Below are 17,357 nucleotides of genomic sequence, written 5' to 3'. Positions count from 1 at the left end.
TGGAATCACCGAAAACCACATCAAGAGCAATCTGGCCGAGTGATTCAGCCTTCTTCCCAGGAATGACTCCATGGAAACTCATGTTGCTGGCACTGAGTCTGGACATCGGAATGCCCATCCCTTTCAACGTCTCAGCATATAATATGTTCAAACCACTGCCACCATCCATCAGGACTTTGGTCAGTCGAGTGCCTTCAACAACTGGGTCGACCACCAAAGCTTGCCTCCCAGGGGTGGCGATGTGCGTTGGGTGATCGGACCGGTCGAATGTTATGGCAGTCTGAGACCACTTCAGATAACTGGGTGTCGCCGGAGCGACCATATTCACCTCTCGGTTGATAACTTTCAGTCGACTTTTGCTTTCAACATCAGCAAAAATCATCAGAGTGGAATTGACCTGAGGGTATCCGTCGTCACTATCTTCCTTGTCCTCAATTTTGTCCGACTCCTTTTCCTTATCTTTGGGCTGCTTGCCCTGGAACTGCTGGATCAAGAGTCGACACTGTCGAGTGGTATGTTTCGGGTAAATGAAATTACCCTCTTCATCTTTCTTGGTGTGGACGAGACATGGCAAATCCAACACATCATTTCCGTCCTGGTCTTTAACTTTCTTGGGGTTCCAAGGTCCTTTAGGTTTCCCTTTAAACTTTCCTTGGGTTACAGCTAAGGCTTCCCCAGGAGCAGCCAGCTCGGCTTTCCGCTTCTGTTTCCGATTGGGATTTCCTCCGGTTTATTGGGCGACTGATTTGAGCTTGCCACTCCTGAGTCGATCCTCATCTTCACCATTAGCGTACTTGGTGGCAATCTCCATCATCCGGTTCAGAGACATATCTCCGGTCCGACCGAATTTCAGATTCAGTTCTCTGTACTTGACGCCTTCTTTGAAGGCACAGACTGCTTGGTGGTCAGGCACATTCTCTACCGTGTGATGCAACATGATCCATCTCTGAATGTAACCCCTCAAGGTTTCATTCGGCTTTTGCACACAAGACCGCAGTTCCGTCAGCCCTGCCGGCCTCTTGCATCTTCCTTCAAATGTGGTGACAAACACTCGGGCGAGATCTTCCCAAGTGTAAATGCTACTGGGTGCTAACTGGTTCAGCCATGCTCTGGCCGAGCCCTCCAACATGAGAGGCAGGTGTTTCATGGCCACTTCATCATTGCCGCCGCCAATCTGGACGGCCACTCGGTAGTCTTCAAGCCAAGTATCAGGCTTGGACTCGCCAGTGAACTTGCTGACTCCAGTCGCCAACCTGAAGTTGGGAGGAATCACAGCGGCCCTGATGGCTCTACTAAAGCACTCTGGCCCTGAAACATGTGCTCTGCTGCTGGCAGGAGCATCTCTGTCGTGACCTTCCCGGTGAACTCTGTTCCTGTCGACCAAACCTTGAACGAGAATGGATCTCGCATCAAAGCCTGGCTCCCTGGAGTCGACTGGAATCCTTCGCCCAACACTACGAGGGCGCCTGTCATCTTGTTGTCGAGGCGCATACGACCCGCTCCTCGGGGGAGGGGTGGGCACTCGATGTCGATCATCACAATCGAATCGGTGATCATATTGCTCACGGTTCCCATACTGATTACACCGGTCCCCACGTCCTTCACGCCTCGGGGGCGATCTTGGGCTATGAGCCGACTGGACTGTGTCCGCGGCAACGGATCTGCTGTGAATCCTGTTCGGCGACTGAGAAACAGCGGAATTCTGGTCTCCTGCTTCCCGGAGTAACGCTCTGATCTGCAGCAAGCCTCTGCCAGCCTCCGACTGGGAAGGCTGAATCGACTCTGCTATACGGGCTGCAGCTGCTAAATTCTGAATCGGAGTTCGATATACCTGCGGGGGGTGGGAAGAGCTGACGTCGACTGGATTCGGGAACCCGTTGTCGCGCACGCTTGTCGAGTGCTCGCTGGAGGTTCTCCAGTCGAATGCGCTCGGCCAAGTTTGCCAGGCGCGCGTCTTCCAAGGCACGAGCCTCGGGGGTTTCTCCAACGATAGGAGTGTGCAGTGCATCCATGTTCCGGCGGCGAAGTTCTTCTCTCTGCAGCGACGTGAGAGGCTCGGGAAGATATTCCTCATGGGGACGCGACGGGTCGCCTCCACCCGCGCCTCAGTCGGTGCGGGGAAAACCGGGAGGACCGGGCGGTCCATCGACCATCAGAACCTCCGCCGCCGGATCGCTGCTGTCGCACTCGGATGCGGTCTCTACGGAGCCAGTCGACAGGTCGAACAGGCCGTAGAGGGATTCGTCGGGCTCGATCATCACGACTTGAGGGGTGGCCGACTGGCGTGCCACCGCGTGTCTCACCCACCGCTGAAGTCTCGACCGACCGGAGCGCTTGCGCCGGCGGGAAACAGGGAGGGAGGACAACACAGGAGCCGACCGGTAGGGGGTCGACGGTTGCCGCAGGAGAACGCTGCGGACGCACGCGCTAAAGTGCGTTGCCCCGCGGACAGGGAGTGCGTCCACGTCGAGCAGAGCCTCCTGAAGCCAAGCAGAGTCGTCGGCGATGAACGTGAGCGCGCCGAGACGGATCTCGCGGCCCTCCACCAAAACTCCGCCGAAAACCATGATGATTCGGGTCGGAAAAGATCGCAACTCCTCCAACAAAACGCTAAAACACCCGCCCCACGGTGGGCGCCAACTGTCGTGGTTCTAAGTCTGACAGTAGTGTAGGGGGGTAAGTATGGAGAGGCAAGATCTTAGCTATGGAGAAGTTATAAGCACGCAAGGTTTACGAGTTCAGGCCCTTCTCAGAGGAAGTAATAGCCCTACGTCTCGGAGCCCGGAGGCGGTCGACTGGATTATGCATGTATGAATTACAGGGGTGCGAACCCTTGTCTCGGAGGAGGGGGTGGCTTATATAGAGTGCGCCAGGACCCCAGCCAGCCCACGTTACAAAGGGTTCAATGTACATTAAGGCAGGGCGTTACTGGTAACGCTAGTAATAAAGTGCTATGATGACCATAAAAGCTACTTAATAACCGACCGTTAGCATGCGGAGTGCCTTTAGGTCTCCTGACTGTCGAGTGGCTTGGTCTTGGTCGAGTGGTTGCTTCTTGGTCGAGTATCTTCGAGTCTGTCGAGTGGAACACCTCCAAGTTGATTGAAAGATGATTTCTTCTGGAGATGTCCTTGGGTAGGTCAGTTTGGACAGGTCCATGCCCCTACCCTAGGTACATAGCTTCATCAGCGCCGGCGAGCAGAGGTGACGCGAGGTGGATGACGGCTCGATCCAGCTGACTTGGGGATCTCCAGCTCGAACACGTGGTCGGGGAGGAAGTAGAAGTCGTCGGCGGTCCTTCTGGCACTGTCCTAGGCGACTGGTCGCGGTGGTGGTGCGACGACGGTAGCGAGCACGTCGGGTGAGGGAGAAGTTGCCCCCCGATCCAGATCGGGGGGAAGAGGAGGCGAACGTGGGGGGGGGAGTGGGGCGACGGGATAGGGGCGCTGGCGATGTGGGGCGATGGCTCGGGGCAGTTGCCCGATCCAGATGGGGAGGAGAAGGGGATCGGGGAGAAGTGGGGGGTAGTGGCCGCTAGGGTTCGGGGACAGGGGATAAAGGAGTGAGGGAGGGCGGCCTGGGCCGGTTTGGGCCGGCCTAGTGGGGTGGCCAACGGGGCCGGCTGGGTCGAGGCCCAGTGAGGGCTTTCTTTTTATTTTTTGTTTGTTTGTTTCTTTCTATTTTGTAATTTCTTTTCTTTTTATTTCTTTTCTGTTTTATTTCTAGTTTCTTTTTCATTTAGTTTTTATCTAATATTAAAATGATCCCTAATTTAGTAATACATTAAAACCCACTACAACAATAGGTTTTACCCCAAAGCAATTCAGTTTAGTATTTTGTTAATTATAAAAGCATTTAAATATTGGTTTTTGCTACTGTTTTATTCACCTAAGGGTATTTAAACATTTTATAAAAAGTGGTTTCTTAACCATAATTACCTATGCATTATTTGGCACGTTTAGAGCATTTTAGTTTTAATGTTTGGAAACTTTTATTGTTTAACTTTATTTTTAAAATTTGAACTGGGTTTCGAACTGACGCGAGATTAGCAACAATAATCGAGGTGACATGGCATCATTAGCGGAGGTTACTGTAGACAAGGACTCTGATAATTGTCACACATCAGGTACGGGCACATGGCAAATCAAACGTTTTTGTAGCAAGCTTAGTTAAGCAAGGATGATAACTTTAGGTTGTAAGCATGACAACTTCCTGCTTCAATTTATTTTTGATAGAAACTTGCAGTGTGTCGTTGAAATTTGCCATCCATGCATGATTGGAATTGTCATCGAAAAACGTCAGAGTCGGAGTGTCACCCACCTGGCTGTGGCACTTTCATTTGGGAAAAACAATGGCATGGATTCAACATATACAAATCACGTCACAAAATCTCAAACAGAAATTCGAATCTATCTCCGAAACAAAGACAAAACTAACTATGAATTCAGCCATATCTACGTGGATACTCTGGCTGCGCCGAACACCGGGGAAAACAAGACAAGAAGGCGTATTCCGCATTTACGTGTTCGCCGGAACGGCTCTTCTTTATCCTCTCGCCGGGCAACCGACGCCGTCCACTCCGGCTTCGCCAGTTCGCCTCCTTCGCCGTCGCCATGGCCGACGCTAAATCCCAAGGCCGAGCACCGACTACCGCTCCCGCTCCCGCTCCCGCTCCCACATGGGCGCAACGGACCGAGGCCCTGACACACATCCTGACCCACCCGTCCCACTCGCCGTCGCTCCACTCGCAGCTCTTCCTCGCGTCCCGCGTCCCGTGCCCACCTCGGGGCTCCTCCTACCCGCCTTTCCTCTGCCCCGGCGCGTCGCTCCTCCGGTGGGCCCTCACCTCCGTCTTCCTGCCCCGCGCCGCGCGCCTTGGCCTGCCGCCTTCGTCCTGGCGCTCCCGGTGCCCCTTCCAGTTCCCGCCGCCGCTCGTGCCCTCCGCCGGCATCGAGCCGGCACCGGAGCGGTGGACCGAGGCCGAGCTCCGGGGGTACGCGCAGCGGCGGCGGGCTCGGAGGGGGCCCATGAGGACGCGGCCGCCGGTGTCCATGGCGGGGGTGGTGCTGACGACCGTGCCCAACATCGTGATCATCGTGGTCATCATGCGCGAGCTCTTCTGGGTCCGGCCTGGCCGCTTCTGAGCCATTCAGGTAAGCGGATGCTCACGCAGCCGTGCGAGTTCTTCAACTGTGGACTGCGGTGCACTGACATTGTGTGATAGTAGCATATTTGTTATACAAAACAAATCGTCGACTGCAGCTTGCGAAATTGTGACACTATTTCCAGCGTCTTCCAGTTTGGGTAGAACTTGTGAATGCAGTGTTATTTGTTACTCGTACAACTTTTAGCTGCAGATGTTGCTCAACTAGGCTTCTCCAAAGAGAAAGCATTCAAGTCTGAGATAGATGCTGCGATCACCTGTTTTAGCTGCAGATGTTGCTGAACTAGCCTTCTCCAAAGCACAAGTCTGGGACAGATGCCGCGCTAACCTGTTCAACTGTTCAGCGAGAAACAACAAATCGATGTATGCTAGTGCAATTCTAATACATTTTGTCTGTCATGCTAGTAAGACCCTTGTGCAATGCTAATAAAACAGAAGTTAAACATAGTGTAGTAGTAAGCTATAACTTTTTATGTTTATCAAGTATGGACTATGGACAAAGGATGTAGTTACTTATTATATGCAAGACATATTGGGAGTCATAGGCCAGCCAATATGAAGGTTATGATATCGAGGTCCGCTCACAAGATTCGATGAGCTTTGGCCGTTTGGCGTAAATAGGTAGCCATTGTTTTGTGGATTTGGATTTTGACCTAGGTGGTGAAGATTGGAGATTGGCGGAGGGGATCAGGCGATGGGAGACGGCAGGAGCTAGGAGGTGATGGGAGAGTGTTGCTTGCTGCTATGTTCATAAATTTTACATGGCCCTTTGTGAGGGCTGAAATGAGAGTGTCTGAAAAGTAAAAAAAATAAAAAATTGAGGGAAGAATGTCTGAAAAGTAAAAACTAGTGATATCAGATAGGGAACTCTGCCTATGTTGTCTCAACATAGCCGGTCCCAAGCCCGGGTAAAGGAGGAGGGTTGTGATAGGCTTGGCGAGCCAACGTAAAAACTCAGCCACTCTTATGGAGATGAAACCCAAAAGATCCGGAATGATGATATACAAGATAGAGTTGGGGTAGCACCAATTGAAGAGAAGCTTGTCCTACATCGTCTGAGATGGTTTGGGCATATTCAGCGCAGGCCTCTAGAAGCTCCAGTGCATAGCGGACGGCTAAAGCGTGTGGAGATTGTCAAGAGAGGTCGGGGTTGACCGAATTTGACATGGGAGGAGTCCGTTAAGAGAGACCTGAAGGATTGGAGTATCACCAAAGAACTAGCTATGGACAGGGGTGCATGGAATCTTGCTATCCATGTGCCAGAGCCATGAGTTGGTCGCGAGATCTTATGGGTTTCACCTCTAGCCTACCAGAACTTGTTTGGGACTAAAGGCTTTGTTGTTATTGTTGTTGTAGAGATATCAGATAGGGGTAACGTGGCACCACAGTATGCCACCTATGGGAGCAGCGAGAACTGATAATTCTTATTGAAGTGCATGTTGTAGATGCATATTAGCTTTATTAGCCATCTTTTTCGAGTCTGCAAGTTAGTTACAGTGATTTTCTGTATTACTGAATAGGACTGATGTTTGGTGCAGGATCAGGAGGCACATGGATCTCAACTGCTCCATCAAGCACCTGGGTCATCTTATGCATTTTAGGGCGTGTCGCTTGCTCCTGTCATTGCAGTAGTTGGTGTTCCCTGGTTCGATCACTTGCCATACTCAACCTATTTACAGGTTGACTCCACACACCGCAGTGCCACTGCCACAAACAGCTGGACCCTCTTCATGTCAAGGGAAGCTGCCTTGTCTTCCAGCACCAGAAGATTGATATATCCAGCCCAGTCCGTTAGAATTGCTCTATCCTCATGAGATATTTCTTGTTCAACATTTTACCTGCAAGATATGAGCTCCAAAAAGGGTAGATGAGGGGAAGGTTTACAAGGATAGAGCGTCCATGGAGCAAAAGAGGTCCCAAGGACCCAATAATATGTCTTGTCTTTCTTCCGCTTGTCGTGTCATTGCTGATCTCAGATCAGGAGCTGCTGTTCTTTGGCACGTTTAGATACAGTGTTCTGCTCATGGTGCTTTTCGCCTTTCTGTTAGACAGCAGCAGCTCCTTCCAGCAATGAACTTGGTGAAATACCAGACTGCCAAAAAACAAAACTTGGTGAAAAAAAGTGCAGAAACAGTTCAACATGCACATCTCATGCAATTATCCTGATTGATAGTGTACTTGTGCTCATGGCAGCAAGAGCCCAGTCCACAGCTATCACTGAAAGTAGATCAAACTGGTTGGATGTTGAATGATGTTCATCAAAGTCACGACTCTGGGCTTGGACGTCTGCTTGGCACCCTCTGTACTTCTGCTGATCAATGAATGCATAACATGTTGGGAACTGGCAAATGGCAACCCACCTCTGGTTCCTGGTCCAGTCAAATCTGCAGTACCTGTGCTTTAATTTTGTGTTGAACTGCTGTGGTACATGTTCAGCGTGCATACTCTGCTTGCATCTCCTGTTACAACGATGTTGCAGATGCCCCTTGAGATGAAGTTGCAGGAACGTTCCACTGGATGCTCGCTGCTGCCATCTTTGGTAGATGCATCGCCGGAATTCGCCATCTGTTTCAAGCTGGGACGGTGGTGGTGGTCTGCCATGCAGGTCATCTCCACATATGTGATGCTGATTTTTGATCTTTCAAGGCACGGTGAAGTACTACCAGCTGTGAGCCGCTCCTGACGATGTCACTGGACCAAGACGAGCTGTATTGGTTTCCACAGAGTGCAGCCACAGCGTAAAACACGGGGTCTCTCTCATAATCTTGCACATTGAGGAGAAGCCTGCCACCGGTGTTGTCTGTCGCCATGAGCCGGCTGCAGAGTTTTATCCCATGGAGCATTGTTAAGCACTAGATTGGGCAGGTCGGTATTGGCCGGGTTGGTGAAGGTGTCCAAACCAACTGCCCTGGTAAGCACAGTCTCTGGTGTCTGTCGTAGGATGCACAGATGAATCTGGGATTCCAAAGCTCTGAGTGTGCTGAAGGAGCCACCCAAACTGTGCTTCAACTGGCATTCGCATGCTGTAGGTGGTGTATCAAACGATGGCCTTGCCAAACCAGAGGGTGACAAGCGAGCCAAAGGTTGTGTTGCGCTGATGGAGCACTTGAGGATGAGCATCTTACAAGGAGGATGGAGAATTCGGGAGCCACCATTTCTCTTTGCTAGTTGCAGCAGCTCTTGCTTGAGGCTGTAAACCTTCCACATTATCAGGAGCATGGTTGATTTAGACCATCAAGTTAATCTATTGCCTAATATACTTTCTGGAAACGCGACAAGAACAAATCCTTCACTGGCTTAATCGTTTGAAGCTTTTTCCTCTCCAAACAATGGTTGATTGCCCGAAGGCTGAGCTACTATAGTATGTTTTTTTTTGGTTAGAAGGATAGGGGTTTCCCCGGGCACATTTTATTGAAACGAGGCCAGCAGAAAACAGAAATCATGTTCAGTGTGCTGTCACACACAGCCACAAGTACAGCTAAAATTCCAGGTAACAAAGACCTATCCTATTACAAGCCGAGGAGCTGCCAGCATTTTTGCAAAGCTGGCCCACACACAGGATAGTAATCACGAATCTGGAGTCTTGCCTTCCATCCAATGCAGGGCAATCGCTTGACGAGGGCTTCATCCTGCCTGAACGAATTGGTAAGCGTCAGACTTTGGTGCAGCTCAAGACCTCAAGTACAATCAAGGCTCCCGCCAAGGGTTTCCGCTGCAGGCAAGTCGCAGCAGTTGTTCGCGTATGTGTTCCATACTCCTGGTGCGTGTGATCCTCCGATTTCTCCAGCTGAGTAGGTTTGCACAATCTTTTCTGGCAATGCATGGTTGAGAGTAATCTGTCCCATACATCCAACGAGCCTTTTCATCTATTGCCCTGGAAACAGATAGCATTGCGATAGTTCGAAAGAGTACATGATAAAGCAGCAGAAATCAACATTGCAGGCTGTGAGGGTGGAAGTGGATCCTCTCGATTACTAGCAATTCCACTCTCAGGATTCGATATGGTAACGATTACAGGAAGGATTACACGAATGGGGAACTAGGGTTCATAGCCAGCGAGAAGGAGGAAGGGGAATAGAGCCGAGCCGCCGAAGCCGTGATCCACTGGATAACCCTAGCTCGCTATCGCCTCTCTACTTAAGTAGCTGCCGCACGGGCTTCAGTTAACCCACGCTGGGCCGACGATGCGTGGGTTGGGCTTCCTGGGCCGGGCCGCACGCGGGGTCGTGGAGACAGGATCCTTGGAGCTGCCTTGCGGGCCGGCCTCGTTAGGGACGCTGACATCCCCTCTCCTTGAGCAGAGGCTTGTCCCCAAGCCTCCGCAAGCGGGAAGCGCTCCTTGAGCCGTGCCTTGTCTTCCCAGGTTTCGCCAAGCGCCTCTGAATTGGACCAACGGACGAGCACCTGCTCCCTCATCTTGCCCTTCTCCTGGCGCCATCTTGATTGCAGAACTGCCATAGGGACTGCGAGCTCATCAGAACAATGAGGTAACTGAGGTTCAACAGCCGTACCCGTGCTCAGGACGCGTCGAAGGAGCGAGACGTGGAAGACTGGATGGATTGTTGCTTGCGACGGGAGCTGTAGCTTGTAGGCGACCTCGTTGATCTTGCTGATGATAGGAAAAGGCCCGTAGTACTTGAATGCCAGCTTGTGATTTGCCCGTGGAGCGACGGAAGTTTGGATATAAGGTTGTAGCTTCAGGTAGACTTGATCGCCCACTTCAAACTGACGGAATGATCGTTTCTTGTCCGCCTGGCTTTTCATCAGTTGCTTTGCTCTGTTCAAGTGTTGTTGTAACAGTTCCTGCACCGTATCCCTTTCCTCGAGCCACGAGTTGAGGGCTGGGACAGAACAGGTGTTTTCTGCTGTTATGCCCCAGTGCCGTGGCTCGTACCCGAACATAGCTTTGAAAGGTGTCATGCCAATGGCCGAATGGTGAGAGGTGTTATACCAAAACTGAGCCAAAGGTATCCAGAAACTCCACCGCCGGGGGCATGATTGTGTGAAACATCTCAGGAAGGTTTCCACGCATTGGTTAACTCGCTCAGTCTGCCCGTCCGTTTGAGGATGGTTGGCTGTGCTGAGTCTGAGCTGAGTGCCCGTGGCCTTGAAAAGCTCCTGCCAGAAATGGCTAGTGAACACAGGATCACGATCTGATACGATCACCCCGGGCAGTCCTTGTACCTTGTAGACCTGCTGAATGAACAGTTGAGCCACAGAAGTTGCCGTGTATGGGTGCGCCAGAGGCAAGAAATGACTGTACTTGGTTCTCTTATCCACGATCACCAGCAGACAGTTGAATCTGCTCGATTGTGGCAAGCCATCCACGAAATCCATAGTAATCATGTCCCATGGCTTGTTGGGAATTGGCAACGGAGATAACAGATCTGGAGAGGCCGCTCTGTCTGGCTTAGCCTGTTGGCACACCGAACAACACTGCACAGACTGCTTGATTTGCACCTTCATCTTGGGCCACACGAACAGACGTCGTACGTCTGTACGTGACAGGAAATCCTGAATGTCCTCCTATCGGGTTGTCATGAAAAGCTTGTATGATATGTTGTTGGATCTGTGTCCCCCCCCCCTAGCCAAATCCTGCCTCTGAACCTGATGATGCCTTACTGAAACGTGAACCGTCCTTTTGGGTCGTCACGCACTGCTAGTTGCTCCAGAAGTTTCTGCGCGTGCAGATTGCCGTTGTAGTTGTTGATGACGTCTTCCAGCCAGCTTGGTTGGCATGATGTGACCACGAGCAGTGTATCTGCTTGGTTCGCTCGTGAAAGAGCATCCGCGCCGTGATTATCAGCTCCTTGTACTTGATCTGGTACCTGAGCCCTAACAACTTGGTGAAAGCCTTGTGTTGCCACGGGGTGTTCAGGCGTTGCTCTTCTAGATGTGTGAGGCTCTTCTGGTCAGTGTAAATAACAAATTCTGCGTGTTGCAAATACGGGCGCCACTGGTCCACTGCTACTATGATTGCCAGGTATTCCTTCTCGTAGGTTGACAGCCCTTGATACCTCGGGCTGAGTGCTTTGCTCATGAATGCGATTGGGTGCCCCTGTTGTTGCAGAATTGCCCCGATGCCATGGTCGCACGCGTCTGTCTCCACTGTGAATGGCTGAGCAAAATTGGGTAAAGCCAGCACTGGTGCTGAGATGAGCTGCTGCTTCAAAACTTGAAAGGCAGTTTTTGCGATGGACGTCCAAAGGAATGGAACGCCTTTCTTCAGCAAGTTAAAGAGGGGTCGGGCGATCACTCCAAAGTTGCGCACAAAACGACGATAGTAGCCTGCGAGTCCCAAGAAACTCCGAACTTCCTTGATATTTTGGGGTGAAGACCAATTTGCCACCGCAGCCACCTTTGTTGGATCTGTTGCAACCCCTTGCGCGCTGATAACGTGGCCCAAGTACGAGATCTTGCTTTGCCCGAAAGCACACTTGCTGTGTTTCACTTTCCAGTTGTCCCTACGGAGAAGCTCCAGCACTTGCTTGACATGGCATATGTGATCCTCCAACGTGGCACTGAAAATCAAGATGTCGTCGAAGAAACAGAGAACACAGACGCGAATCACTGTTTTGAGAGTAGTTGTCAGCCCTTAATGAAAGTGGGGGGGGGGGCTCCAGCTAGCCCAAAGGATAAAACCTTGAACTCAAAGTGCCCCCGATGAGTTGAAAATGTTGTCTTGTGTTCTTCCCCGGGCGCTAACCTGATTTGATGGTAGCCTGCTCGCAAATCTAACTTAGAGAACCATGCTGCTCCATGTAACTCATCGAGAAGTTCTTCAATTACTGGCACCGGAAACTTGCCGACCACCGTGATTGCATTTAACTGCCTGTAATCGATGCATAGACGCTAGGTGCCGTCCTTTTTCTTCACGAGAATGACTGGTGAGGAGAATGGGCTGTTACTACGCTGAATCACCCCTGATTTCAACAGTGCCTCCACTTGAGCTTCTATCTCAGTTTTCTGCTCTGGTTTGTATCTGTACTGCCGGACGTTGACTGGTCGCGCTCCTAGAATCAGAGGGATGCGATGATCGCACGCCCTCCTAGGTGGGAGTCCGGTTGGCTCTTCGAACACGTTAGGGAACTGATTCGACACTTCCTGAATGCATTCTGGAGTTTGCTCCAAGTCCTCAGGCAACGGTGCTACCACGCAAAGATGTATGACATGTGTGACAGAGCCTTTGCTGCACAAGTTTTGCAGCTGCAGACTGTTGATGGATTGGCAAGTTGTCGACGGTGCGTCGTGTCCTCGCAGGCGAAGCGGTCCTGCTGGGGTAGGGATCTCCAGGAAGCGCGCGCGCCAGTCAACCCGCATCGGACTGTGTTCCTCTAGCCAATCCATGCCCAAGATGACATCGTACGTGCCCAGAGCCAGTACCTTCAAGTCCGTATAGACCTCATGCCCTTGCGCATACCAGGCGCATCGAGTGGCCACTTCTGAACAGAGCAGTTCACTTCCGTCTGCCACCCGCACACGGCTGGGCTTGGCGAGGGGTTGGACTCCTGAAAGATGTTGGGCGAGCTGTTGGTTGATGAACGAATTGGAGCTGCCCGAATCCACTAACATGAGAACTTCACGGCCTTGCAGCCACGCCCTGAGTTGGAAAGCTTTGGCTGACACTCCCCCTGTAACTGCAGACAATGAAATGGCCATGGCTGTTTCTTGTGGTGGCTCGTCTTGACCCAGCTGTGTGTCGACGAAGCTGTCGAGGCCGAAGACGTCCAGCAGCTCCTCCACCACATGTAGCTGGACGGTGGTGGGGCACACATGGTCGTGCCCCCACCTCTCGCCGCATTTGAAACACAGGCCACGAGCTCATCGATAGTCCCGGAGTGACTTCAGCTTGGCTGTGTCTGCGCGGGCCGCGTTCGTGCCGCGGCGATCTGCCGCCGGCGCCGCTGGCACCGAGCGCACCGGAGGGGGAGGAAGCGGCATGGGAGTGCCTCCTCGCGGGGGTGGCTCTGGTGGGCGAGCTGGGCTGCCGAAAGCGCCATCGGCCACCTCTTCCTGGAGTAATGCCAGCACGCACGCCGTATCCAAGTCCGGTGGTCGTTGCACGAGGACCACCGCTCGAATGTCCCTCCGCAGACCCTCGACGAAACGAGTTAAGAAGTAAAAGGGATGGATCGAGTCAGAATAAGATGATAAATGATTGATAATTAACTCAAATTGCTCTATGTAGTGTGCTACAGAGGACGTTTGTCGGACAGTGTAAAACTGCCTGATCAGCGTCTGGTGCCGATCGCGTCCAAAAAGAGTGCAAAGTAATGAGGTGAAAGTATCCCAATCGAACTCAGCGAGACGTTTCTGTATGGATTGCAGCCACACAGCAGCTGACCCGGAGAAATTTAGGGCCGCCATGGGTACCCAGAACGAAGGCAAGATGCCGAACATTTGGAAGTACTGTTCGCACATAGTTTTCCACAAATTCGGGTTATCACCCGTGAATTGTGGAAATGTGATAGATGGGTGAGTTTGGCCTAGACCAGACAGCATCTGACTTGCGTGCGCGAACGATGATGGTGGTGTGGAAATTGTTGCGAGGGAGGAGGACGGACCTGTTGCCGGGGGTGGCGGCGGCGTCTGGAAGGACGCCGCCACATTCCCCCGTGGTAAGTTGAAGATGCCGTGTCCATCGGGCCCATGGGAATCGTTGCCCGCGCCGCCACCGGCCCTGTGGAGGACGTCGGTCGCCGCAGAAGGGCCTTGCTTCGAACTCACGCCAATCGGCTCCTCGCTCGGCTTGGACGGAGGTGGCTGCGCCAGTTGGAGCGCCGCCACCGCGTCGCCCAGATCTGCCACCCGCTTCTCCATATCCGGTCGCCAGTTGACGAGGTCGTCGATTTTGGCCGTGGAGGTCTGGATCTCTGCGATGGCCTTGTTCTGGGCCTTGAGGGTGTTGTCGAGCCTGTCGAGAAAGGCTTCGATGGCCGGATCCATGGCGACGAGATGCGTACGGGCTTGATGGATGCCTCTGGTTTCGATGATCTGCGTCAGGATGGCGCGGTGGTGGTGGATTGTTGGTCTCTGATACCAGATGTGAGGGTGGAAGTGGATCCTCTCGATTACTAGCAATTCCACTCTCAGGATTCGATATGGTAACGATTACAGGGAGGATTACACGAATGGGGAACTAGGGTTCATAGCCAGCGAGAAGGAGGAAGGGGAATAGAGCCGAGCCGCCGAAGTCGTGATCCACTGGATAACCCTAGCTCGCTGTCGCCTCTCTACTTAAGTAGCTGCCGCACGGGCTTCAGTTAACCCACGCTGGGCCGACGATGCGTGGGTTGGGTTTCCTGGGCCGGGCCGCACGCGGGGTCGTGGAGACAGGATCCTTGGAGCTGCCTTGCGGGCCGGCCTCGTTAGGGACGCTGACACAGGCATTTTGTTTTCCAGCGAGGAACAGGGTCAAAGTAAATTACCCATGTCAAGCAAAAGTACGTCAGAGACGAGCTTCAAAATGTTCTTTTAGCAAACGTCCAAGCAAAGAATAAGTGATGACACTTTCATTTTCAGCACAAAATACACACATGATGACTTGATGAGCCATCCACAGTTCGGCGTTTAGCAAGGTGTTATCTCTAGTCAGTATTTTGTTGTTACTAAAAACCTACTTCCTCCGTTCCAAATTACTCGTCGTGGTTTTAGTTCAAATTTGAACTAAAACCACGACGAGTAATTTGGAACGGAGGGAGTAGAAAACACATGTACACTTTAGGAATAGTAATATTCCAAGCAGAATGGGTATAAGCAGGAATAATCCTCGATTACTCACAATGACATAAAAGGATTTCACCGATTACAAACTAGAATACGAGATGGATCATATATCCATGCATAACATACTCTCTCGTCAGACAGAGAGACACTACGAGCAATCTCACAAAGGTGAAAGCATTGATCCATGGGGCGATCATCAACAGTTCAAGGAAACTGAAGCTTTGAATGCACAGCATCTCAGGCCTGGGCAATGGAGCAATTCTGTTCATTAACAACAGAACTTTGTAGCCAGGCAGCAGTGCCCAAATAAGACATCCTCCCAGAATTAAACATTTGTCATCATACCAATGTTCCATCCATAGGCCATAGCCGATTTTTACTGCTCCAACTGCCCAAGCCACCCCTTGCAGGAAAATGCTGGCCGTTGTTTACAGCCTTGCAGGAAGTATCGAATACAAATGAGAACCAGTGAATCAGTATAAACAAAAGCTGTAAAACCCGTGCCCAGGCCTGCTTCTGTAAGATGATGGGCACGAAAGACTGGAGAAAACCCTAAAAATAATAACCATTTCTGTCTAATTTATGTGCAAGGAACGACACTTGTGTTTGTGTGATTGTGCTTGGCCCGGGCTTCTCTCGCCCTTGTTAGGAGGCGTGGCGACGACGAGGCCCAGTATTGGCGAGCCCACGGTGCTGGCCGACCCACCGCCGCTGCCGCTGCCGCTTCCGCTTCCGCTGGACGGGCCGGCCGAGGTGGAGGCCGAGTCGCACCCCAGCCGCGGCCACCGCCGCGGTTGGTGGTGGTCGTCCTCCGACTGGCACGGCGTCGCGGGCTCGTCGTCGTCGATGCCGTCCTCGGCGTCCTCCTCCTCGTGCGACGCTCCGGTGGACTGCACGATGCTGTAGAGCTCGACGATGCTGTCGTAGTTGTCCGCCCACCAGCGCTGCGCCGCCCGGGGCCCGTCGAACAGCTCCTCCCGGAACCTCAGCTTGCGGAGGTGGTTGGTGCCGTCGGGGCGCGACACCAGCGTCATCAGCACCCCGGGCTCCGGCTCCGCCACCCACTCGCCATCGCTCTGCTCCTCCCCGGTCGTATGGTCCGCCGCCGCCGCCTCCTCCTCCTCTTCCCCCTCCTCGGGGACGTCTTCCAGGCCGGAGCGGCACCGGTCGCATGGCGCACGCGTCTTCCCCTCTCGCTCCTCCGGCGCTATCTTGGCGGACGCCGACGCCGCGGCCACGTCCTTGTCCTGCGGCTCCAGGTCCTCCTCCCCTTCCGCCCCTTTCCGCCGCCGTCGCCTCGCCCGCGCGTTGCCCCCGCCGCCGCCCGCCTTCATCTTGAGCGACATGGACTTCATCTGCACACACGCACACAGGCACGTTAGATGCATCCGCGCGCGCGCGCGGACATACCGTACACGGGAAGGATGGAACGGAATCTGACGGATGGCGCTGGGCTGCCGGCGTACGTTCTTGGTGAGGTCCCGGATGATGCTGATGGTCCTGGTCCTGCCGCTGCCGCCGCCGCCATGGAAGCACGCGTGCATCTCGTCGATCCAGACCTCCTCCTAGACGAGGACACCTGGACGGTGGGGTGCGCCGCGAAAACCCTGCCCCGCTCTGCGCTGCCCTGCTCCGAAAACTCTGGCGGAAGGAAGGAGGTTTTGGTGGGGATTTGAAATGGGCGTGCGCACTGCGCAGAGCAGGAGGGGGGCGGCACGGGATTAACGCAGGGAGGGGAGGCCATCTGATCCGGGGCAGCAGTCAGCAGAGGCGCATGCAGTTAATGCGGATTGCCGAGTGTTATGGGTGGAATTAGATTTCGGAGCGGTACTCGGGTACTACTACTGGCCAGCCGAAGCCGAACCAACCGACCCGCTCGTACCGGGGCTGGGGTACGGCGGATTTTGAATTATCGCTCCACCCCGCGCAGGCCAGGTTCATTCATGCCATATCCAGACGTTGCGTCGCATTACCAGCTTGCCCGTGGTATGAACGTCTGCACGTACGCATCATTGAAGGAGGGGATACGGGCCGGCGGGATACGCCTGAAACATAAATTGCACCAGCTCACACGTCGCGTTGTGATACGTACTCGCGCAATCCCAACCATCGCTGCCGAGGTTTATTACTCCATCTTCGCGTTTGAACTGAAATGCACCGGAACCAAAATGGCTTTCCGAGAAAATATTGGGTTGACTTTATTCTCAATGAGTACCAGTAGTACTAATGTTGTATAAAAATAACTGGGTAGTTATTGTTGAGTATATTAGCAGAAAAAATATTACTTCAGAGATAAATTATGATCATACCATTGACAGTGTTAATATCGTATTGATATATAACGACTGATGAAATAAACTTTCTTTTTACCGCCGCCGCCTCCTCCTCCACAAAAAAACTAGTGTTTCTGCCTCCCGCTGGCGCCGCATCCTCTCCGGTGGCCCTAGGGCCATGAGGGCGCGGTGGA

General features: G+C 52.8%; 2 protein-coding genes across 3 annotated transcripts; one reads left to right on the top strand and one right to left on the bottom strand.

The window, feature by feature from the left end:
* The first annotated feature begins 4,488 nt into the window (after positions 1–4,488).
* On the top strand, positions 4,489–6,975 carry LOC123189512 (uncharacterized). Of its 2 annotated transcripts, none has more exons than XR_006495875.1 (2): positions 4,489–5,527; positions 6,703–6,975. XR_006495875.1 is itself a non-coding variant. In XM_044601939.1 (2 exons), the coding sequence occupies exon 1, from the start codon at positions 4,614–4,616 to the stop codon at positions 5,142–5,144; it is 531 nt and encodes a 176-aa protein (XP_044457874.1). In that variant the 5' UTR covers positions 4,489–4,613; the 3' UTR covers positions 5,145–5,153; positions 6,703–6,975. The 2 variants fall into 2 exon arrangements, 1 of the variants encoding a protein (XP_044457874.1); XM_044601939.1 differs by having other exon boundaries at positions 4,489–5,153.
* Positions 6,976–15,204: 8,229 nt separating this feature from the next.
* On the bottom strand, positions 15,205–17,074 carry LOC123185611 (putative protein Brevis radix-like 5). Its single transcript, XM_044597468.1, has 2 exons — positions 16,357–17,074; positions 15,205–16,245 (listed from the first exon to the last, which is right to left on the bottom strand). The coding sequence occupies exons 1-2, from the start codon at positions 16,432–16,434 to the stop codon at positions 15,466–15,468; spliced, it is 858 nt and encodes a 285-aa protein (XP_044453403.1). The 5' UTR covers positions 16,435–17,074; the 3' UTR covers positions 15,205–15,465.
* Between the last annotated feature and the right edge of the window lie 283 nt (positions 17,075–17,357).

Source organism: Triticum aestivum, chromosome 2A (genome assembly GCF_018294505.1).
Source record: "Triticum aestivum cultivar Chinese Spring chromosome 2A, IWGSC CS RefSeq v2.1, whole genome shotgun sequence".
Lineage (NCBI taxonomy): Eukaryota > Viridiplantae > Streptophyta > Magnoliopsida > Poales > Poaceae > Triticum > Triticum aestivum.
The sequence above is the reverse complement of the archived record's forward strand: the minus strand, read 5'-3'. Positions and strand labels throughout refer to the sequence as shown.